This window comes from Mchenga conophoros, linkage group LG11, assembly GCF_057382185.1.
Source record: "Mchenga conophoros isolate Kocher_MC1m ecotype Shallow Benthic linkage group LG11, M_conophoros_male_GT1.1, whole genome shotgun sequence".
In the NCBI taxonomy this organism is placed as follows: domain Eukaryota; kingdom Metazoa; phylum Chordata; class Actinopteri; order Cichliformes; family Cichlidae; genus Mchenga; species Mchenga conophoros.
The window spans coordinates 3026205-3050384 of NC_140536.1; the positions used below are offsets into that span (position 1 = coordinate 3026205).

A 24180-nucleotide genomic window follows, 5' to 3' on the forward strand; every position below is an offset into this window, starting at 1 on the left:
CATTTTTTAACGATTACCAAAGTCTGTGAATCCCCAAATTGTGCAGTTGTTCTATTTGCTCCCCCTGAGGTCACTTTCACCATGTGACAAAAACAACGCCCCGCTGTACACACTCGGGCCACCAGCAACTTTCTAAATCCTCAATAAAAAGCTGACGGGTTGCAATGATGTTCCAAATAACTTATTAAGAAAACAACTAAAGAGACAGAAACTATTATGAAAACTGGTTTATTTTATATCTCCTAGTTTGAAGTGAAGCAATAAAAACATGTATAAAACATCACAAACTGTAATATTTTACAAATGCTTATGTCCTGCTGATCCAATGGAGACATCTTCCAGTGACAGTCTTCATCCGTGTGTGTGTGAGGAGGATCCTAAACCCACCGACACAGAAGTGCATGTTCACAACTCCCTCTGTGCAGGCGGTGTCAGGTGGTGCTGTGGCCAGTCAGGCATGAAGTGCTGAGAGTGGATCTTTGGTCCTCTGTGCAGCTCTGTCCACTCTCAGCTTCCCTGCAAAGCAATAACACAAGAAAGACGTAATTTTAACACAAAACAGCATTTCCATAGTAGGCAGCTGCAGCATGTTGTTAAAAAGCTATTTTAAACTCAACATATACACACAATAAATAAACTTAGACCTACAGTCCTGTAGGACGATGATTTACACCAGCTTTTGGAAGGATTTAGTCTTCGAGACAGTTTGTAGCCAATGTGAGGTGATAACTTACATGGCTGGAACACAGCACCACTCTCCCGTTTGTCATTTGCTCATCCATCCTTCTCATCGGGTTGGGGTAAGGCTGTCTTCTGGGTGGAGCATCTCTCTGTGTTAGCGCCGTCTAGAATGCTGGGAGGACAAGTGTAAAGCACCTGAAGACAAAAAGACAAAGACAAAAGGATGAATTCACAGATCACAGAGTTGTTCAATTTACTTTTCTTCTGTTATGTGTTTTTACCTTACCTCTGATCCCTGAGCCACAGGCTATACCTTATGTATAAACAAGAGACTACAGTCAGTTCACGACATCATTTTTAAACCTTTTCTACTTATTTGTGTTGACATTAAGTACGGACTTACCTTTGTCCTGCATGGTGAGCTAGAGCTTGAGAAAAAATATGCAAGTCATTTCAACAGTTACCTGTGATATTAACAAAAATAGAAGTAACAACACCTAAAACACTACCTTACAGTCACACAGGCAATGTCACATATTAAGAAAAAAACAATACATTTCACATGTGTTAGTTAATATTCTTTAAAAGTCAGATATTCTTAGTTAGCTGTGTTACAAACATCACTAGACACAAAGGCTTAACTTAAACATTACAAAGTTAATTAAAAAGTAAAGCATATTTACAAGAAGCTGTCCTCAAAGCAAGAAAGTGTCTTACAAACACTGCAAGACGCAAAGACCAACTTAAACGTTTAAAGTTTAAAAACAAGTTCTAACATTACCTATTCAGTCACTGTCATCAAGTGAAAGGTTAAAAGGCCTTTCCCAGAAGCGTCTGACACCAAAAGAACCTGATGATGTTGAAGGGCCACAGAACGTGTCATCACTTACCTTGCACCTCTTCAGTGCAGATGTCTTCTCTGCTTCTCTTTGCTGAGGAGGTGAGAACTGAGGTTGAAGGAGAAGCTTCGTGAGAAGAGGGGGAGGATGAGAGAAGGATATACTCACCATAACTGACACTCTGGGTATCAGTGTCCTGTTCTTCATCAGAAGAGATGGTTCTCGGGAGACTGTCATCCAGGATCCTGATGACTTCAGGAAGGCCTTCTTCTGCAGGACGTTCAACCACGTAGTCAAGACGACATGTGAGGAAACAAGTTTAAAATAACATTAGGAATGTGATAAACACCAAGTGCTAAAGGAACAGAGCTACATCTGTTAGTTTCAGCAGATGATGAGAGAAAAGCATTTTAGGCTACATTTATGTCAGACTGAATGACACAAGTTTGACTTCATTTGACCTTGAAGGAGAGGTCAGAGGTCAGATGTAATGGGATATTTTAAATCTTTACACAGTACCTTTATATATTGACCACAGACTCCACACTTTTAAGAATCATAGCTTCTAAATTATAAAGGTTTTTGTTCATTTTTGACCAATAATAAAGTTAACCTTGAAGAAGATGTAAGCTAAATTTACATAACCCCACTCTACACCCCTACAAAGTTTGATCAGGGTTAATTCAATTTTTTTCAGCTATGATGTTTACAAAAAAATAACAGGCAAGCAAAAGTTACTAAAAACATAACCTCCTTGGCAGAAGTAAAAATTGCAAACACACAAAGCTGTGCAGGTATGTCTCAAAACCATGGTCAAGCAAAAAAACAAACAACTAAAAACTCTTAACACAAAATCTGCATTATTAGGAATGTGCACAAGGACTGTATCTGCCATAAGGACAGATACATTGAATCTTTTTACCACATGCTATCCCTGTGTAATACAATATATCTGTCTGCTATATAATAAGATATATTATAAAGTAATACCATAACATAAGGTCTTAATACCATTATTACTACTATACTATGATTACTGTTTTCATATTCTTTTTTATATTCTTTTATTTTTATTATTTTTTATCATCACGTTTTGTAGCAGGGAAAAAGTTTATTTCAATAAAGCCTTTGATCCGGAGAAGAACAGGATGTTAGGAGAAGACCGGGATCTGGTGTGTTTACACCTGTGTGTTCTGACGTCATGACATCCTGAAGATGCTGTTACCACAGAGACTGATTTTGGAGCATTTTACAAATTTTTGTCCATTAAGCTATTTTTAACCATTCACGTGATACAACTATATAAATGGAGCTCACCGCAGTGTAATTTACAGTTAATTCATGATCGTTTACACTTACTGCCTTTGTCAGCCTTTATGCAGCATGTATACTAACCACGTAGGTATAGGTATACCAGGAAATAAACACAGATATTAGAAAGCAGCAAATCACTCAAGCAAACATCTGGTGACTAACATTAGCATATAGCTCATGCTAATATTACATCTTCACATTTTTCTTTTCAAAGCTAACAATAACTTAGCGTTCTCACTACTCCCCATGCTTTTAAACAGTTATATGTTAGCAATGACAACATTTAACAAATGTTTTTAAAATGCTAGCCATGCTAATTAGCCTTATTAATTGCTTGAGGTCTTGTTTCCAGGTCTAGCGGTCATAAGCGAGCCAGCCTTTGGCACGAAAATCAATCTTGTAAAGCTCACTATTAAACTGACAAAAAGCCTTAGAACCTAGAAACTATGATACTTACAACTTTGCTATGTTTGTGTCATAACATATAGCAAGACCCCATAACAATAACTGACCTTTGACCTCTTCTCAAGATTAATCTTATGGTTAAAGAAATAATGCTATATAGAGCTAATGTAACACTATGTTTTTACTGCCATTGTTTGACAACATATAAGCATAAAGGAAATGGGGATTCTAAATATCAGGTTATTATGACTTCATTAGGTTGACCCCGAAGGAAATTGGGTTAAGGCTGCCGACCTTTGCCAGCGCCGACTTGCCCTCCAACCATACATACATTACACAAACATCACATGGGGAAGACAGGTCAGAGAGGTATAACAATGGAAAATGCACAACATGAGGAGAGACGAGGAGAAAAAATAACTCCCCCCAGACTGAGCTCCAACAGGGAGATCAGTTTGAGAACAGAAAAAAAACACCTCTGCACATGTGTGAACATATGTGGCTTAAGTAAGAAAGTAGCCGCTTCTGTCTTCTATCTAATTTAACTATTTTTTTTAAAATAAATTATTATTATTAACAAACAGGAAAAATGTAAGTAAATACATTTTCTTTTGGCAATTCACCGATCCAGTAAAAGAAAATTAAGTTGTGTGGACAACAACGTGCCCAATAACAGCTTATGTCTTAATGTGATTAACTTGAGCACAGCCTTTTTGCTAAAATAAATGTACAGGTTTCATCTAACTTACCTCTACATGGTTGCGCAGGTTTGATGTGGAATTTCTAAAAGCTGCTAACTCGGTCTCTCTGGCAAACACAGCTTGCACTGCATAATAAAGCTGTTGCCTTTCTTGCACTTGAAGCCGAAATGGTCCCTTAAACACGGCCAGGGGTTCACATCGGTTTCCTCGAGTTCAGGGTCAGCAGAATTCGACGGGGTTTCTTTTTTCGCTGGATCCGTACCACCGATGTCAGACTCATCTTTATTGTGACCCAACGCCAATTTGTTCTACTACCCATCATTCCCTGCAGTATTTCCGAAGCGCAATGTTGGTTTTTTTTGTTTGTTCTTTTAATTTACTCAGTAACTGGTGTGATTGAAAATGTAGTGAAGTACAATACTTTTTAAAAAAATATACTTAAGTAAAAGTAAAATTACCGACTTGAAAAATGACTTTAAAAAGTACAAATACACAAAAAAAAACTACTCAATTACAGTAACGCAAGTAAATGTAATTCGTTACTTTCCACCATTGGTGATTGGCCACACCTGAAGACCACGACACACCTGCAGCTGATCAGCCTGATCGGAGGAGCTACTTGAGGATGTGGTGGAGCTCTCTCCGACGCGGGATCATTGCGTGGCTTCACGTTAGTCTCTTGACCAGTTGCCTAGTTTAAGTCTGTTGCATTATGGTGTGTCTGACGGCTGCCTCTCTTTTATGTTCCCAGGAGTAGTGGGGAGACGAGAGGACAGCGAGCACGGGGTGCTCATCACGGAGAAGCGGAGACAGGAACACTAGCACTGGGACAAGGACACGTCACGGGAGTCGGGAGTGCACAGAGGATTTATTGTTATTTTCCTTATCACTGTAAACAAACGCACTGCTTATTCACAGAGCTCCGCACCTGGGTGCTCCTCCCTCACACCCCCACGGTTTGCCCTGCCAGGTTTTCCCTGGCAAACTGTGACAACAACACTGTCCAATAGAGACACATGAATGAAATGCAGTGTCAATAAAAACACAGATTTTTTTTCATATTCTTCAATGATATTTATTTAAAAATGTAATATTTTTACATCTGAATAAACTTTTGGGCATTACGCTGACTGATGGATGGACAATGAATGCTTCCTCATCCTTCTTGTCATGCACCGTGGAAGTGTCTGAGGAGCTTTTCCACTTGGATTCTGTGTCCACACTTCACAGGTGGAGTTTCCAGCCTCTCACCTGGGCCTCATCTGCAAACAATCAGCAGGAGGGCTTCTTAAACCGGCGCTGCCTGCTACTCCTCGCCAGTTTGTTCTGCCATCTCCAGTGGTAACTAAGCTTCACCTCTGCTCCAGTTCTCACTTGCTCCTTCCCTGTGTTTAACCTTGTTTCCCCTGTGTTTAGATCTCTTCTGCAAGCATACTCATCCTACCCTCAAACTCCCTTACTCGTCCAGCAACAACTTCTCCCTCTGTTGCAGAATTCCCGTTGGATTGTTCCATCAGGAGCCAGATGATCAGTCTCTCGATAGCTTTTCCTCTGGTTCCTGCTCTCTGCTGACACTCCTAGCTCGAGCCACGTTCTCCATTCCCTCTCTTTAAACAAAGTCTCATAAATAGTTTAACCATGTGCATTGAATCTGCATTTGGGTCTAAGCCTTCTATGGAGGGAAGAAATCATCACAGTGACATCTATTCCATTTTCAATTCAATTCAATTTTATTTATACAGCGCCAAATCACGGCAACAATCACCTCAAGACGCTTTATATTGTAAGGTATACTTACAAAGAAAAACCCAACAATCACATGAGCCCCTATGAGCAGCACTTTGGCGACAGTGGGAAGGAAAAACTCCCTTTTAACAGGAAGAAACCTCCGGCAGAACCAGGCTCAGGGAGGGGCGGGGCCATCTGCTGTGATTGGTTGGGGTGAGAGAAGGAAGACAGGATAAAGACATGCTGTGGAAGAGAGACAGAGGTTAATAACAAGTAAGATTCAGCAGAGGTCTGTTTACACATAGTGGGTGAAGAAGAAACACCCAGTGCATCATGGGAACCCCCCAGCAGCCTAATGCTGGGCATACACTGTGCAATTTTTGGCCCATTTTGAGACGATTTTTCAGTCATGTGACTGTTTTGGGGATCGGCCCGAGTTAATCATGTGTTGTGCGTCGTATACATGGGGTAACGAGAAGCGATTAACACCTCCCAATCAACAATCGTTTGGTCGTAAGAAAATCAAACCTGTTTGAAATCCTGTCGGCCGTTGTGAGGGTGTCACCGCAGCACGCACAAACACAGAAATGAAAGTGAAAGGATGGAGCTACACGGATGTGATCTGGACACAAGCGATGGAGGTTTGTAGAACTTTGGCAAGCTCGTCCGAACCTTTTCGATGTGGCCTCACAAAATTATGGACTGATTCTTATACAGCGCTTTTCTACTCTCCCGGAGTACTCAAAGCACTCTATACAACACGCCTCATTCACCCAATCACACAAACACTGTCTCTATACTTAGTGCTTTCTAACTACATTCACACTCCAATGGATGTATCAGAAAGCAACTTGGGGTTAGTATCTTGCTCAAGGATACTTGACGTGCTGACTGGAGGAGCCAGGGATCGAACCACCAACCTTCTGATCAGTAGGTGACCTGCTCTACCTCCTGAGCTACAGCCACCCCAATTATCACGACCGCAACAACCGTGAAAATAGTGTAAAATTTTGTGTCATAACCTTCATGCTATGGACGCACAGTGTGAGCACTCAGGTCGCACAGAGCAGCGGGCCGTATAGTGTGAGACCCAGCATTGTGACCTACTACTCACCCCTGAGTCAATCGTACAGTCTGAGCAGGAGCTGAATAACGCGACTGTACAAATTGCACAGTGTATACCCAGCTTATTGCAGCATAACTGAGGGAGGAATCAGGGTCACCTGAGTAGGCCATCAGCCTACTAAAAGGACAGAGAAAAAACCCATCGAAATAGTGAGTCGTCATCACAGGTGCTGGTGGACTCATTTGAACACCTCCGAAATTTGCAAACATGCAAGTATTCCTCTTCTCCCTCAAAATCCTCTTGGGAACGCTTCCTCGAGCCTCCAGTTTCATGGTTGTCAAGCTCTTCCTGCGCATCTTCAAAACGTTCATCACTACTGCTCTCAGAGTGATCGTACACAGTTGAGCTGGTCCCTGAATCAGAGTTTGCAAGCCTGGAATTTTTGCTATCACGCTCTTCTTCATCTACATCTTCCTCTCTGGACCTTTTTGTGGATCCACCAGCCAGCGGCCCTTCTTCTGTTACCTGCTGATTGATGTCCTCATCAGCAATATTACCAAAACAGCCCTCGCCATCAGTGTCACAAGCAGAAAAGAAGTCAGAGTCATCATCAGAAAACTCCTCGCTCCATCTGATTCTTTTGTTTGGTTCCACATCTTCTTCATACAGCTCTCTAGACCTCCTCCTGGATACACCCGGCTGAGGATCCTCTTCTGGGATGTACTGGTGAACATCCACACAGTCTTCAAATGCCTCATCAGAATCCTCATTTTCAACACCAACAACAACAACAACAACAACAGCATTGTGATCATCATGCAGTTCATTGTCGTCAACATTGGCATTATTGTCTCTCACATTAATATTTTGAATGTTGACATTGTCATTGTCAAAGTCAGTGTCAGTGTAATCATCATATCGTTCCTCTAATAATCTAATAGCTCATTCAGCCTCCAAAAAATTATAGAGAGCAAAATAAAGATTGTTCAGGAAGCCAAAGAGTCCACCTGTCACGACTGGGGCGGCAGCCGTGTGAAGTGTAGAAAGGAGGACTCAAATGCAGCACTTTATCAGATGTGAGGGTGATTTATTAAGAATACTGAACATAAAGTGGGGATGGCAAAACAGGACTAAGGATAAACTAAACTGGGAGAAACTAAACCAAAGAGTAGCAAACTGGACACGCAGGGAGGACACGCAGGGGATTCACGGAGAAATGCAGAGTACGCAGGGTGACACAGAGGATGAACACAGACGACGCGACAAGGAACAGAGGCAAACACACACTATAAATACACAGAGGGACACTGGGAAATCACACACAGGTGGGAGACACAGCTGGACCTGATTAACCTGACGAGACAGGGGAACACTAACACCAGGGACCAACAGAGGGAGCACAAACCCAGAAACCCAGTATCTAAAATCCCAAAACACAAACCATCCCAAAACAGCCCACACAGAATAATGAAAATAATAACAATAAATACACCAAACACAAAATCACTGAGTCACGGACTCAGGATCACGACACCACCAATAGGTTCATAAGCTGGTTCCTGATCTCCACTTGGAAACATTTCTGGGTTAACCTGTCGGCCTGTAAGATCATTTAATCTTTTAATGAGCATTCATAAATATCTGCTGAAAATCCGTTTTTCATCAATTCCAGGACTGAGTACATGTGCTTATACCATTACGGTTATTTTGTGATCCATCTCCTGTCCTCCAATAGCCAAACCCATCTGTTCTCTGATTGGATAGTTAAATTTGTGATTGACATGACATTGGCCAATCAGATGAAAGAAGAAAAATAGGGTCAAATTTCATAGCTGTACCTTGAAACTTGAGTGCAGAGCAGTGTTGCCAACTTAGCGACTTTGTCGCTATATTTAGCGACTTTTTTTCTAAAAAGCGACTAGCGACAAATCTGGCGACTTTTTCTGGTGTTATTGGAGACTTATTTATGACGACTTTTTGACGTGAAAGCGAGTATCGCTTTTACTCTCAACAAGCAGCGGGTGCTGCCGTGGGTACCTCGCCCCTTCCAAAGCGCTCACGGGCGGAGGATAGTCCTCCCCCCGCTGCTATCAGGGCAGAAGATGTTCACACCTATGCGTCCGAACGGCAAATGAATCGCGCATGCGCGAAGCCGCTGCTCCCGCACTGACTATAACGCAGTCAGTTCTTCTTTTACTGTTGTGCTGTTTTGTGGATCACAAGGTTTAAAACTACTTATAAACACACACACAAAGTAACTCCACCAGAGTGCCTATTTCGGGTCACTTTTGCCGGTCCAAGCCCGGATAAAGGAGCAGAGTTGGAATTGTGACATTAAAAAATCAATAATTGCTAAAATAAATTTAATTTGTAGTTCTAAATAAATTCTAACTGCATTTAGGACGTTCTTTACTCACTTTGTCTCTTTCATGATGTTATTTCTCTCTCCAACAACATAGGTTACAATTATATTAGCTGGACCAATTATGCAAATTAGGCGATGACGTCATTTAGCGACTTCTAGCGACTTTTAGGACAGCCAATAGCGATTTTCCTTACTGAGGAGTTGGCAACACTGGTGCAGAGTTTCACACGTATTTTTTGGCTAAGTCCACACAGAAATCTTTTTACACATACAAATCCTGATTTACAAGTACAAAATATTTATGACCACAATTTGAGCCCATACAATGTCCAAAGATTGAGCGGTGACCCCGACATCCTCGCGCTTAAATCCGCGCAGACAGCCTCATACTGGAGGACAGACCTGTGCAGGACGGCGGCCCTCTCCTGGTCTGTGACGTTTCCACCAGCCGCCCTCGCCCGGTAGTTCCCGTTTTATGGCGTCGTCGGTTTTTTGACTCGGTACATGCTCTCTCTCATCCGGGGGTCCGGGCCTCTGTTAAACCGGTCAGCTCTAAGTTTGTTGGCCGGGCCTTCACAAATCGGTGAAGGAATGGGCGGCGTGCATTCCCTGCCAGCTCGCGAAGGTTCATAAACACACCAAGGCACCCCTGGAGCAGTTCTTCATCATCATTCATGTACAAGTTGATCCGGTGGGTCCTCTGCCGCAGTCACACGGTTTTACGCACCTCTTAACTATTGTTGACCGCACCACCCGGTGCAGTCCCCCTGGCGTATACTACCTATACTACCGTTTTTGTCAACCCGGGTCTCGCGTTTCGCCCCCCCCCCGTGGACATTACCTCAGACAGAGGCCCCCAGTTCGTTTTAGAGCTTTGGTCAGCTATGGACTGGGGGCCAAGGTCCACCACACAACCGCATACAACCCGTAAGCTAATGTGAGCGGTTCCACAGGTCGCCCCCCAGGAGCATCCCCCCAACCGCCAGCGTTTCAAATTCCTCCTGCCTTTCCTGCGCGCCTACACCAGCCTCGTTCACAGGATGGACCTTCCTCTGCCAGTTCTCTCCCTCACAGGTTCAGTTGTTCTGGCCGTTTGCTTAGGCCCACACTGAGACCTCTCCTGTCATCTTTACACACCTCCACAATATTATTATAATTTATTATAATTATTACCATAAGTTAGAAATTGTTGATGAATCACTGAGGATGTTACTCTTGAACTGCAGAATAATTGACCAATTCTATTCAGAATCACAGTCCAGAATGCTCACATGTAATTCATCACATTAATCCTGACACACTGCTCTCTCTTCCACCAGCTACCTTTACATGTTAAAAGTATGATGGAAGCAGGAGTAAGGCGAGTCGGCTCACAGTCAGGGTGTGTTTTCCTCCTCTCAGACTGTGCGCGCAGGTGACGATGAGTAACGGCGGCCACATGGGGGCGCTTTATCAACCTGCTGTGGTGGGTAGCTTGGTCAAAATAGTGTTTCCGATGTGACTTCGCTGTGATAGGCAGATGTCTGAACGCACTTTTCCTTTACTAAATATTTATTTTTATTGGGCGATCCGAGTTTACTGAAAAACACGAGGAGGCAGAGAGGAGAACGCCCAGGACCAACCACGCGCCTGAGAGGACGGCGACAGTGATAGTTGTAGTTAATCAAATTAGCAGGCCTGTTATAAAAGAAGCCCCATTTCAACTTCAGCTGATATGCAATACAATACATTGGTCATAGTGTTGACTCTTATTCAAGTTGTAACACATTTATTTCATTTTAAAGATTTTAAACAGGGGCTTATTTACACATGGATTTATGGATTTATGCATTCATTCATAGATACACTTACACGACGTGTGCAAGGTGTACCACCACCCCGTCACCTCTCCTCCAGCAATTGGATAAGAGAATTAAAAATAGAGAGAGATGGGTGGACATACTAACGTGCAGGACTCCACAGCTTTAGCGGGACCTTGAACGCAGCACGCATAGGTTGAGAAACCCCGTGAAGAAATGACGCATCCATTCACAGCGCTTTTACTTCCTGCATCTGTGGCTACAGCTGATGCTTTCTAAGGGGCGCGGCACAGGCACTAACTGTAGCCTAATGGCTGTCGTGCATTTTAACAGAAGTTTTAGTTTTCTTTTCTAACCCGGCTGTAACTTTGGTGTGGACCCAGCACAATGGTAGGATTGATTTATGGTTCTGTACCTACGATACCGTCCAGTACGGGTAACTTTTCTGTGGGCTGCAATGAACTTCGGAGACATCATTTTTTCTTATTGGCACCTTTCAGGTGCTCTTTAACAGGGTCAGCACGGCTGAGGGAAGAGAGGTAGAGGCTAAGCGTTCATGCCAGTTACGGACTCTTCTTCACTAGGTTTGTATTTCCGTAAACAAAACGGAGCCATTCCAGGATTGAGGGTAAAAGCGGGAAAATACGCCCGAATGTTGTGTTACTTTGTGACTAAAGGTGGGAAAGATATTTGTAGCACGAACTTCGGAAGTGATAAATCTGTAAACCGCGTTTGGCGAGCTGCAGGTCAGACAAGTTCTTGCCAGCCTTTGTGTGTTTACAGTATTTGTGAAATGCAGCCACCGGTACTCATGCACTCAGTGTTTCAGACCGAGCTCAGAGATGCAGGCTGCTCACGTGTGGTCAGAATCGGAAAGTTACCTCGCAAACGGTAACGGCCCCGTGCACGCGCACACACATTTTTAAAAACCTTTTTGCGTTTCCGTGTGGACGAGGAATACAGAGTTCATCACACACCGTCAGAGGTATGTGCCTTTTTCCACGCCACGCTGTGTGCACGTTATTGTTTACATGGGATGAACTGCAGAATAGCAGATAGAGACAAAATACTGTTAATCTGACTGTCTGCAGGTTTACACGCAGTTACTGTCCCTCTGTTTACAAAGGCAGAGGCGTCATGGTGGGATTATTTTACGTGTAGTTGTTTTTTCCTGTGTAATAATATTCAACATTGCATCAATACATTTTTCAAAAAATGCCTCTCTGTGCAAAATGGGTTTAAAAGAAAGGAGCCAATAAAACAGTCCTTACATTCACACAAAGGTTCGGCTGAAAGCACGAACGAGACCCTGCTGTTTGTACTCCAGCAATTTTGTAACTAAATTGTCATCAGTTTCAAATGATAAGAAGTGAACCTGTGTGAGTCCTGTTGCTCACTTTGTTCATTTGATTTAGCAAAAATCGTGTCACAGTGGTTACATGGTTAGCGCGTGTTCCAAACACGAAGGGTGATGACAGGGTTCAAGAAATATCTGGGATGGCTGTGTCAGGAAGGGCATCAGGTGTGACCATCTGTGTCATGTGCAAGTCACAAAGGTGACTCCCTTGAGAATAAGGAAGGAGAAGAAAGAAACTTACCATGTGATGTTGAAATGCTGTCAGCAGTGTCGTTTCTGATCTTTTGTTCCACAGAGCTGACTGTTGTCCTGTAAATATGGATCAGATAAAAGAAGCCAGGGTGCCGTGCTCCAGCCTCCTCACCTACCACAGAGAGCTGCTCGTGACCAGGCTGAGGAGCATTCAGTGCATCCTGGACAACCTGTTCACCTGTGGCTTCTTCTGTCAGGAGGATGTTGAGATTGTTCAGCAAACTGCCACCAAGGCTGATCAGGTAGAAAAAAGAAGATCCCAGACAAAAACTGTGCTCAAAAATCTCTGAATACGACTCCTGACTGCCTCTCCGAGGAGGTGATGTTTGTGATAGTGTCTGCATGTGTGCGTGTCATCACTCTGTGTGTAAACGTGACAGCTTGAAAAGTTTGGATTGTGTGTTTGTAAAACTCTGTGGAGGGTGAGGTCATGCTAACGACCCACGTCAGCTATCGTCCATCAAGGTCTTCAAGGTCAACTTAGTAATTCATTGGTGGACAGCTATCATTCCTACAGGTGTTGTGTGTTTTGTGAATATATCGAAAGTACTGTATAAAATGACATTTGACCTCTGACCTCTCCTTTAAGGTCAGTAGATTGCATACATACTTCACAATTTAAAAACTTTAAATATAAATTTGAATTTCTTTCATGATTTTTTTTCTTTTTCTTTTTTTTTTTAGGTGCGCAAAGTCCTGGAGCTGGTCCAGTGCAAAGGGGAGGAGGCCTGTGAATATTTCATCTTCATAATTTATAAAGTATGTGATGCATACATAGACCTGCAGCCATGGCTGGAAGAGATCAACTACAACCCAAGTGAAGATGTAGCAGTGATGAAGGTGGTTAACACTGATCCAAGTAGGTGTCATTATCTTTGACCTCTTTCATACTTTACAGCTCTCACATCTGTAAGAAGTCAGTCTGCTGTTACCAGTTGAGCCGTTATGGTAGAATATAAGAATCTATAACAAGAGTAACAGTATATTTTCTACATGATTATACAGAAAGTGTAGTTATATTTCAAACTGTAATTGTAGAAACCAGCGAGGTTTTTTTGAGTGACTGAAGTTATATGTAGAGTATGTGGGTGTTTTAAATGAATAACGACAGTAACCATCAGGCTGATGCAGCAGGATTAAAGGAGTCCCTGAATGTTATTGACTTAAAGCTGTTTTATTTGTTATTTTTTACTTGAACTTGTAGAACTTTTGTTTGTGAGAGCATGAAACATGCGCAGCCTTACCACCTCCTCAAGTCTCAGAATATCTTAAAAGCACTTGAAAAGCAAAATATGTTCAGTATGCAAAGGTCTTAAATGTTAATAGTGATGCCACAATTTCAGTGCACATTTCTGCCCACTTCACAGATTTAAATGATGTAACATGCACTGTAAAAGTAAATGATTTAGCTGGACATGAGACAAACGTTGTAAAGCAGCTCTGTCAGCCCTCACAGTTTATTTCTGTGTGGATAAAACAGGGTAACAGATACAGTAAGATAAGCTAGAGTAACTAACGCAGTGGTTAAAGCCAGTATCTAAGAAACAACTAATAACAGAAGGCAACCTGCACTCTGTCGCAAAACAATATTTGATACAAAATATCCAGACAGCCATTTTTTAGGTGGGCACACTATTCTTTATGATTTCTTTTCACATTATTAAACACATTTGGACACATTTGTAACATTTTACCTTATTATTCATTTGAACTGATATCAGTTATGTTTAACTTTTGTTTGTATACTTTCAGGCTTTTGGTCTAAATTTCATGTAAGTTTAACTAAATGTAATTAAGCCACACAAAAGCTTCCCTACCTGGAACCAGTCAACGTCACGCTGCAATTCTCCCTTAAATCATGTGATGACCAATAAAACACGGTGCACCGAAATCATAAAGAACACACTTTTTTTTCTCTTTAGAAACCCAGAAGAAATCCCCCGTCTGTAGCTACAGATAACACACACACACGCACGCACACACACGCACGCACGCACGCACACACACACACGCACGCACGCACGCACACACGCACGCATACGCACACACACACGCACACACACGCACACACACGCACGCGCGCGCACGCACGCACGCACGCACGCACACGCACGCACACACACACACAGCAGCGCTGCAAGATGAGCAGTCAGTCTTTATTTAAACGTTTGGAGCTATTTACACTGAATATTCCACTTTTGGAGCTTTCTCACACTGGGCCAGTTGCTCTTGTGTTTTCTTATTTAATCTGATACGTTTTTCTTGCTATTTTTGGTCATTTATGAAACAGCTGAGCAGTGGCGGCACTCGGGTTGTAAACACTCCACTCCCTCAGTTCTCTCTGCTTCACTTTTTTTGTAGTTCTTACAAAGAGCAACACCTCCTTATAAAACTCTAGATTTCCCCCATGCTTATGTGTTCTCTACCCTGTAAAAACGTGAACACATGGAAAATTGAATAGCTATGTTAGTGCGCATAATTCTTTTTTGCCTTTCTAGAGGAGTTTTGTCTTCTACAGTTAGATTAGAAGATCATAGTGGTATTGTAAAGCGCTTTGGGTGCCTAGAAAAGCGCTATATAAATCCAATCTATTATTATTATTATTATTATTATTATTATTATTATTATTATAGTATTGCTGTGCTGGGATACCTGCTGTTATTGTGGTAGTGTTGTGAGTTACAGTGCATTTGGAAAGTATTCACAGTGCTTCACTGTGCAATGCTGTCTCAGAGACCTGAAGATGATTCGTTCACTGGACTTCATGGCTGCCACTGACATGCTTATACAGACAGCCGTGTGCCAAACCATGCCCAATCAGCTGAATTTACCACGGTGGAAACAGGATGCACCCGAGTGTCATGGAAAAAGTTACACATGTCAAGTTTTGTTTTTTATTTTCAATACATTTGCACCAGTTCTGAGTTTTTTCAGTCATTATGGACTACTGTGTTCAGGAATTTGAGCTGAACTTGACTGGAATTTACTTCGTTATCAGGCTGTAACATGGCAGCATGTGGAACCAGTGAAGTGCTGTGAATCCGGCACAGATGCACTGATCTAGATCTGTTTAAGAATGAGTTTGATCAAAGCTTTGACACTTTTTAATGTGCACTAAGTCAGCAGATACTGTGAGAAGTTAAGACATGACATGAGCCGGGACACCAGCTTCATCATGTCCTATGGCCAGCAAGAGGAGACGCGGCTGAAGGACCTCTACACTGACACTGTGATGGAACTGCTAAATGACTGCAATGAAAGCCTGGGCTTCTTAGAGAGTGTGGACCAGCTCCTGGGAGATCACGCAGCTTTCAACCCCCAAGGTGAAATCATCTACGTAATGGGGGATGCTGGTGTGGGAAAATCCATCCTTCTGCAGAAGCTCCAGAACCTCTGGTCCATAAAAGAGTTGCAGACGGATGCAGTCTTCTTCTTTAAGTTTCGCTGTAGGATGTTCAGCACCTTCAAGGACGCAGAACAAATCTCTCTCAGAGACCTTTTGTTCAAACACAACTGCTACCCAGATCACGATCCAGACAATGAAGTGTTTGATTACATCCTGCGCTTCCCAGAGAAAGTCGTTTTTACCTTTGACGGCTACGATGAGATTCAGGAGGACGTCGACCTGATGAACCTGCCTGAGGTGGTTTCACCGGAGGATAAGGCCAACCCGCTCCAGCTGCTTATCAGCTTGCTCTGTGGGAAATTACTCAAGGGCTCTCAAAAAGTGCTGACGGCCCGGACAGGGATTGAGATCCAAAGCAGGGTGATCAGAAAGAAGGTGGCTCTGCGTGGGTTCTCCCCAGATCACCTGAAGACTTACACTGATTTGCACTTTAAGGAGCAGGAGCACAGAGAGCTGGTGTCCATTCAGCTGGATGCCAGCCCCCACCTCTGTGGGCTGTGCTCCACCCCGCTGTTCTGCTGGATTGTATTTAAGAGCTTTGGACACCTGCACACAATGCACGACAGCTTTCATCTGCCCGAAACCTGCATCACGCTCACCGACATCTTCCTCCTGCTGTCCGAAGTGTTCCTCAGTCGCTCTGCTACACCTGCTCCGTCTTTGCTGAAGAAAAGCACCCGCTGCACCTCGGAGACGTTCAAAGCAGGGCTCAGGCCTCTTGCTGTGTTTGCCAAGCTGGCGCTGCAGGGAATGGAGAGAGGCAGCTTCATTTCCAGCCAAGAGGAGATCAGTGAGTGTGGTGTGATGGAGCAAGATCTGACTCTCGGCTTTCTCAGACCTGTTAGTGAGGAGGGTGCCAGCGGGAGCTCCGCTACCTTTGAGTTCCTCCACATCACCCTTCAGTCTTTCCTGGCGGCTTTTGCTCTGGTGTTGGACGAGCAGGCTGCTGCCAGCTCCATCCTCAAGTTCTTCACAGAGTGCAGCAGGAGAAGGAAGGTGTCTTGTCTGCCTCTTGATTCCTGCATAAGTAGCTCTTCAAAGCCCAGCGAAAAGAAGCCGTTTGCAACCAACGAACACCTGCAGTTCACTAATCTGTTCCTGTGCGGCCTGCTGTCCAAGAGTCAAAGAGGCTTGATGGGACATCTGGTGTCTCCCGTCTTACTGAAGAAGAAACGGGCCTTGCTGAAGTCGTACCTTTCCACTAGTGTCAAGTTGCACCTGCGTGGCTTACCCCACTACGACGGCCAGGAAGGCAAGAAAGTTCACGTCTTGCCCAACTTCCTGTGGATGCTGAGGTGCATATTCGAGACGGGAAGCAAAGACATTGCTCAGATGACGGCGAAAGGCATCACGGCCGGCTTCATCAAGCTGGGTTACTGTAACGTGTACTCGGGTGACTGCACCGCCCTGAACTTTGTGCTGCAGCACCGTCAGAAAGTCCTGGGGCTCGACATGGATAACAACAACATCAGTGACTATGGGGTGAAGCAGCTCAAGCCTTCCTTTTGCAAGATGACCGTAGTGAGGTGAGTACGGCCGTGCTTTCAAACACCTGCTTCGTTTAACTCTGAGCTCTAATACAACTGTTCCCCTGCAGACTGTGTGTGAATCACCTGTCCGACAGCAGCATCGAGATTCTTGCAGAGGAGCTGTGCAAACACAAAGTTGTGGAGGTTTTGGGGTGAGTAAACGTTGTAAAGCCAGTCATTGTTGTAACAACAGACTATATCAGGGTGCTGGATGTGATTACATCAACATTTGGGAGCGACTGATCTGATTTTTGGATCAGATTGGGATCGGTGACACCTCAGTAGCACCCAGGGGCCCAGTCTGTTCAGTTCAGTTTTCCATTGTGTATGTTCACTCCTTCACACTTCAGCAGCAGTGCACTGTTTGCTAATGATGTGGAAGTGCTAACACAGCATGGAGGAATCTGAGAGTAAAGGCTCAGCACTGTCTGCTCTCACTCAGCATTCAAACTCTCTGATCCAGTTATCTGGGTGGTAGTTGTATAAAGTTATAAACTGATTTGTGTCATTGAGCGAAATAAGTAAGTCAGAATTCAGGTGACCCTGAATCCTCCCTTAGTTATGCTGCAATAGATGTAGGCTGCCGGGGGATTCCCATGATGCACTGAGTTTTTCCTTTCCAGTCACCTTTCTCACTCACTATGTGTTAACAGACCTCTCTGCACTGAATCATATCTGTTATTAACCTCTGTCTCTCTTCCACAGCATGTCTTTATCCTGTCTTCCTTCTCTCACCCCAACCAATCACAACAGATGGCCCCGCCCCTCCATGAGCCTGGTTCTGCTGGAGGTTTCTTCCTGTTAAAAGGGAGTTTTTCCTTCCCACTGTCGCCAAAGTGCTGCTCATAGGGGGTCATATGATTGTTGGGTTTTTCTCTGTATCTATGAAGCGCCTTGAGGCGACTTTTGTTGTGATTTGGCGCTATATAAATAAAATTGAATTGAATTGAATAGAAACGCTCTGTGCTCGACACGTCTTGTTTCACATTGCCAAGGTTCAGAAATGTTACTAAACAACGGGTTGGCTCACTGTGCCTGCAACGGTCTGTAGGTTTTGCTGTTGTGACAGGATTTGTTCAGTGATACATTTTTTCCTTTTAGGATCCACTTCCATGTTCTGCGTTGAGCAGGCCACAGTGAATAAATATCCTTGGTTTGGTTTGGAGGCTCTGAGCTCATCACTCCAGCCACGTGTGGCACATACAACAACAACAACTTTATTTATAGAGCACATTTAAAAACCAACGCTATACCAAAGTGCTTAACAAAAAAGACAGAAAATAGAACATAAATATTATAAGACCAACAAAGTACCAAATATGCTAACAGGTCAGTGTCACTGATACAGGAATAGCATGAAATGCAAATCAAATAAAAACATAGCAAAAGCACAAAAAAAGATATGTATAAAAGAGAAATAGAGTAAGTCAAGAAATCAGATAGGCAAGGTTAAATAAATAGGTTTCTAACCGTGATTTAAATGATTGGATAGCAGTAGGTTACTCCACAAATCAGGTGCAGCCAAGACAAACGCACGGTCAGCTCTAGACTTCAGCCGAGATCTTGGCTGCACCAAGAGTAACTGAGTAGATCATCTTAGTGCTCTAACAGGAATATACGATCGAAGGAGTTCAGTAAGGTAGCTCAGCACTGTGTTGTTGATCATTTTAAAGTAAGCAGCAGTATTTTAATTTAGATTTAATGGGTAGCCAGCGCAGGTTAGCTAGAACAGGCGTAACAGAGGCAAACCTCCCAGCTCCAGTCTGAAGGCGTGCCGCCGCATTTTTGAACAGTTTGCAGTCTGTGAAGAAGAGCAGACTGAAGACCGAAATAAAGGGAATTGCAGTAATCCAGCCCAAAGGCCTGAATAAGCTTTTCCAAGTCTTTATGCGGAACGTAATGCCTAGTCTTGGAGATGAGACGCAATTGGTAGAAACTAGATCTACAGCAGACACTTGTTTATCAAATTTAAAAGAGCTGTGCAGCAACTCGCTCAAATTGCTAACAGTAGATCCAGGCGGATGGTGGAGGGGTTGACGCTGATGCAGGCAGCAGCAGCACTGCTGACGTTTCTGAGGCAGTTAGAAAACTGCTCAGTTTGGGCTGGAGTGTTTGGTGTCAGCGAGGACGTTGGTGTTTGTATAGACACATATACTTTTACAAACAACTATGGATGTCTTACAGTGTTTGGAATAATGTTTTCATCTTATCTTCTGTAATTCTTTTTATTTGAGGATACTATCCCTCTGTTCAGCACTCCGCCGACACTTGATGTCCTTTAAATGTGCTATAATGCACCGCAGCTTCAGTTGCCTGCATGAAGCAGCTCGCTATGTTATTCCACTTTCTCCAAAACCTGTCTGAATCACTTTTTAAAAAACCAAAAACACACAGTGATTTATATTTTTACATTTGTGTCCTCAGGCTTTACAACAATAACATCACAGATGTTGGAGCCAGGCTTGTTGCTCAGATCATCGAAGAATGCCCCAAACTGCGAGTTCTCAAGTAAGTTAAACATATCTCCATTTGGGGAAAAAACCAACATACCTTACTAACATTACTAACCTTGAATACTTGGACATTACTTTGTAGGATTGGTAAAAACAAGATCACCAGTGTTGGTGGGAGGCATCTGGCCAACGCCATAAAGAAGAGCTCGTCAATATTCGACGTTGGGTAAGAATTCAGTGTTCATCCAGGAAATTCAGCAAAGTGCTGAGGCGTAAGAAACAAAGTAAAAATGCAGCTTTAATGGTGACAGAGGAAGTTTCTAGCATTTATTCTGAGCGTTTGGGCACAACAGAAATAACCCTGGTGACTGAAACCAGATGTGACAAAGAGAGAAATCCCACCGAGAGGCATTTTTAGCTGTGTTGTTTAGCCCAGCTGCAAACATTTGAGGAAGGACTTGGTAACGAGGTGCCTGATCAGGCTTTCTGTGCATTTTTGCAGGATGTGGGGCAACAGTCTCGGCGATGAGGGAGCAGAAGCATTTGGAGAAGCTTTGAGGAACCACCCGAGCCTCACCAACCTCAGGTAGGAAGTTATAAAAACGGCACAAAAATAAAAACGCCCATTCAGACTTACTGATTAAAATCTTTACTCTTTTTTTGTCTTCTAGTCTGTCGGCCAATTGCATTACATCCAGAGGTGGGCGGGGCCTGGCTGAAGCACTGAAAGAGAACACGGCACTCAGGATATTCTGGTACGTGCAGTCTGTATTATCTCAGTCGACATCAGTAATGTAGGAGAGCTGGGATGCGCCACCTGAACTCGCAGCGCTTAAATGCATGGTTGACCTTATGGATGTGGAGCTACGTCACAGTCAATGCTGCCTCTCCAGAGTGACTACAGTCTCAGGGCTGTGTGCCGTTACTGTTTGTGCTTTTTAGGTTGGTGGAGAATGAAATGACCGATGATGCAGCTCCACACCTGGCTGACATGATTCAGGCAAACACTGGTCTGACCCACCTGTGGTGAGGACAACACAGCATCAGTCTGCACCCTGTTTACACAGCATGGATCGGAGCTCTTACACAGCTCAGTGTCCTTTGTAAGTCACTGCTTGTTGGTCTGCAGGTTAATCAGCAACCGGTTCACTGTGGAAGGGATCAGGCAGCTCGCTGAGGCCCTCGCTCACAACAAAGCACTCAAAGAGATATGGTGAGCATCAGTTCAAATTGACATCTTGGTCTTTTATTCTCCCCTCAAGGTTATGTCAGACCAAGCAGAGGGTGGGTGATTATTTGAAGTCCAACTTATTCCGGACACAAACTTAAGCTAGTTAGGGACTGATCGGTAACTGTGAGGCTGTTGAATGCTCTGCTATCACTTCCAACATGAACGAAGACAGGAAACTAAACAGCAGTGATGTTTGCAGGGTTACTGAAGTTGGGCTAGCTCAGACCTTCCCAAAGTGTGGGGCCCGCCCCCTAGGGGGGGCGCAGAGCCATTGCAGGGGGGGCGCGGTGTGAAAAGGGGAAAAAAAACAAACAAGGCTTGGACACTGCTAGCACAGGCGCCCACAGAAACGCAAAGCAGGAGATGAAGCGTCGCTGAATACGTTTCCAAACCAACTTCATTCTGAGCCAAAGACTAGAAAACATGGTGAAGCAAATCTGCCCTTTGGCTTCACCTGCACAGGTGCTGAGGTAGGTCTCCTTGCAGAACTGGTTTCCCTGCGTCAGGAGCAGCGCTTCAAATCACGGACAAACAGGATCCCACATTCTTGATCTTTAGTTCACAAACACTTGTTGTAATGACTAACTGCTCCTGACATGTTGGAGATGTTTGCTCTTTATACAGTAAAGTTACAGCTGGATACAAATAACATCAGGCTGATCCTGCCACGATTTGTTCCCTCGGTTCAAATCACAGACAAACAGGATCCAACAGCTGTTTATGTTTTTAAACCCATTTTGCACAGAGAGGATTTTTTTTGATTTGATAGCAATGTTGAATATTATTACACAGAAAAAACAACTACACGTAAAATAATCCCACCGTGACGCCTCTGCCTTTGTAAATGGAGGGACAGTAACTGCGTGTAAACCTGCAGACAGTCAGATTAACAGTATTTTGTCTCTATCTGCTATTCTGCAGTTCATCCCATGTAAACAATAACGTGGCCACAGCGTGACGTGAAAAAAGGCTCATACCTCTGACGGTGTGTGATGAACTCTGTATTCCTCGTCCACACGTAAACGCAAAAAAGGAGTTTTAAAAAATCTCTGTTTTCGGTGATTCGAAACGCCGTTTAGGTGGACGAAACTGCTGCGTGTTCAAAAATACCCGTGTAGGTGCGGACGCAGCGTAACAGAGTTAGTAGTTTATTTTATTACTACCTGTCATTTATTGCAGATTATTGTATTTGCTTAATTGTTTACTAAATGTTTGAGGAGTGAAATAAACCGCAGTGGAGCAAAACATTTTTCATGTAAAACAAAGGGGGGCCCAGCAAGATTGGATATCCCACCTGCTGTGATGGTTTAATGCGGTACAGATGTTTTTATTATCATTACGTCACATCCTGTTTATGACAGTTAAGATAAATAATATTCTTATAAGAAATAAAATTGTCTCATGTACACACTACTGTACTTTAATGCGGGTCATAAGGGTGGTACGTTAGAATTTATCAGGTGGTATTCATTGTGAAAAGTTTGAGAACCACTGATCTGATCATCAGGCGCCTCTACTGTAAGGTAGACCCTACAATAATGGACTAGTGCGTAAATAGGCTCAAAGGGTGTAGCTCTGCTGATGGCCCTTATTTCTCTGTTGAAACCGACAGCGAGCGAATAAAATAGAGGAATGAAGCTGTCCCAAGTCATTTCAGGTTCAGTAAAAAAACAGGAAATTTCTGCTTTCTGTATTACTGAGGAGGAAGGAAAAACATCATTCAGATGTTCAGCGGAGACAGAATTTATTGATTCGTCAGTAAAAGGTCTATTGAGATATTACCGATGATGAATGAAAGAAAAACACAGCATAATCTAAAGTGTCGGGCCAGTACGTGCCAACAGAAGTAACTGGTGGTGGGGACGTGTTGATCTCCTCGATCTGGAGCTGAGCTGGATCCACATTGGACCCAGACTAGCAGGGAGATGCCCTCTACAACACTAGGTCCAGCTTCTCCCCGTCACCCGTCTTTGACAGCATCCACAGAGTGAATTGCAGGTTACGTGGGGCCGTCGTTAACGTTGTCCCTGTGAATGCATGACTGGAGTCTGATTGTATTTCTGCAGCGTGAAAGGAAACCGGCTCTCTGAAGAGGAAGAGCAGCAGTTTGTGTCGGAGAAGCGGCTGCGGTTCCACTGACTGGGCACCTCACATGACGCATGCACGGAGCTGAGTGAAGGAGGAAGTGCGCTCGGTCCGTGTGCTGGTGTCAGCAAACAGTTTCACCCGATGCTGCGGGGATAAAGTCGCACCACCTCCATTGTCTGTTTTTATCTATTTAATATTCTTAAGCGAAAAACCCAGAATGTTTCTTTTTGAAATCTCTGAACGACATCACCGTGTTTCATTTTGGGGACTTTCCCCTAAAATTTCAACAAGTGTTTCACAGTTTTCCACAAAAGTTAGGAAGTGGGAGCTTAAACAAGAAGTCTACAGCATGCTGACTTCCTCACATGCACACCTTGTTTTGTGTGTACTGTAAATGCTCTTTTATATTCATCTTACTGTTACACAAATGCTGTTTTTCACTTGATGGTGTTTCAAAGGTCTCGAACTCTTTCCTGTGTTCCTGCATAGATGTGACCTAAAGTGTTACAAGAATAAATAAGTGGAGCCCAAACACTCCTGAGTGGCAAATGTGTGAATGCGGTTCCTGTGTCGAACACGGGCGAAGACTTTGATTCGACTGTTTCAGACGTGGCCAACACGTCAGTATATCACTACCAACGTGTTTTACACATGGCCTCAAGTCCATGTTTGTGCGTGTTTGTTTAGGAAGAAAACTAAGCAAAATGCTTCATTGTGGTCGATTCAGTTAAAAAACATTGTCCAAGCAGCCGTCTGATTGGTCCAGGTAATCTTTAATAAACAAACAGGCAGCGTGGTCGTTTCAGAGAGCCGGAGCTCCTTACACACAGGTGCCTTGATGTGCTGTTCAGTATGAACATTAACCCAGGCTGCTAGCTGCTTGGACCCCACAGGCTAACAGACCTACATGCTGTGAAATCCTGTTTCTATGGATGCACATACAGAAATATTCAAGCTTGCTATGAT

At 43.6% G+C, this 24180-nt stretch overlaps 2 protein-coding genes across 4 annotated transcripts; one reads left to right on the forward strand and one right to left on the reverse strand.

Moving 5' to 3' along the window:
• Positions 1–774: 774 nt before the first annotated feature.
• On the reverse strand, positions 775–9455 carry LOC146563447 (uncharacterized). The gene is made up of 5 exons (XM_085290826.1): positions 9424–9455; positions 6933–7668; positions 1689–1790; positions 1572–1646; positions 775–876 (listed from the first exon to the last, which is right to left on the reverse strand). The coding sequence occupies exons 1-5, from the start codon at positions 9453–9455 to the stop codon at positions 775–777; spliced, it is 1047 nt and encodes a 348-aa protein (XP_085146952.1).
• Positions 9456–11150: 1695 nt separating this feature from the next.
• On the forward strand, positions 11151–23946 carry nod1 (nucleotide-binding oligomerization domain containing 1). 3 transcript variants are annotated; one of them, XM_085290541.1, is made up of 13 exons: positions 11151–11288; positions 11399–11482; positions 12551–12749; positions 13192–13366; positions 15627–17439; positions 17511–17594; positions 19867–19950; positions 20038–20121; positions 20398–20481; positions 20567–20650; positions 20838–20921; positions 21025–21108; positions 23193–23945. In XM_085290541.1, exons 3-13 carry the CDS (start codon positions 12573–12575, stop codon positions 23263–23265), a joined length of 2826 nt encoding a protein of 941 aa, XP_085146667.1. In that variant the 5' UTR covers positions 11151–11288; positions 11399–11482; positions 12551–12572; the 3' UTR covers positions 23266–23945. The 3 variants fall into 3 exon arrangements, with proteins under 3 accessions (XP_085146667.1, XP_085146668.1, XP_085146670.1); XM_085290542.1 differs by lacking the exon at positions 11399–11482 and having other exon boundaries at positions 11170–11288; positions 23193–23946; XM_085290544.1 differs by lacking the exons at positions 11151–11288; positions 11399–11482 and adding an exon at positions 11511–11883 and having other exon boundaries at positions 23193–23946.
• Positions 23947–24180: the final 234 nt, after the last annotated feature.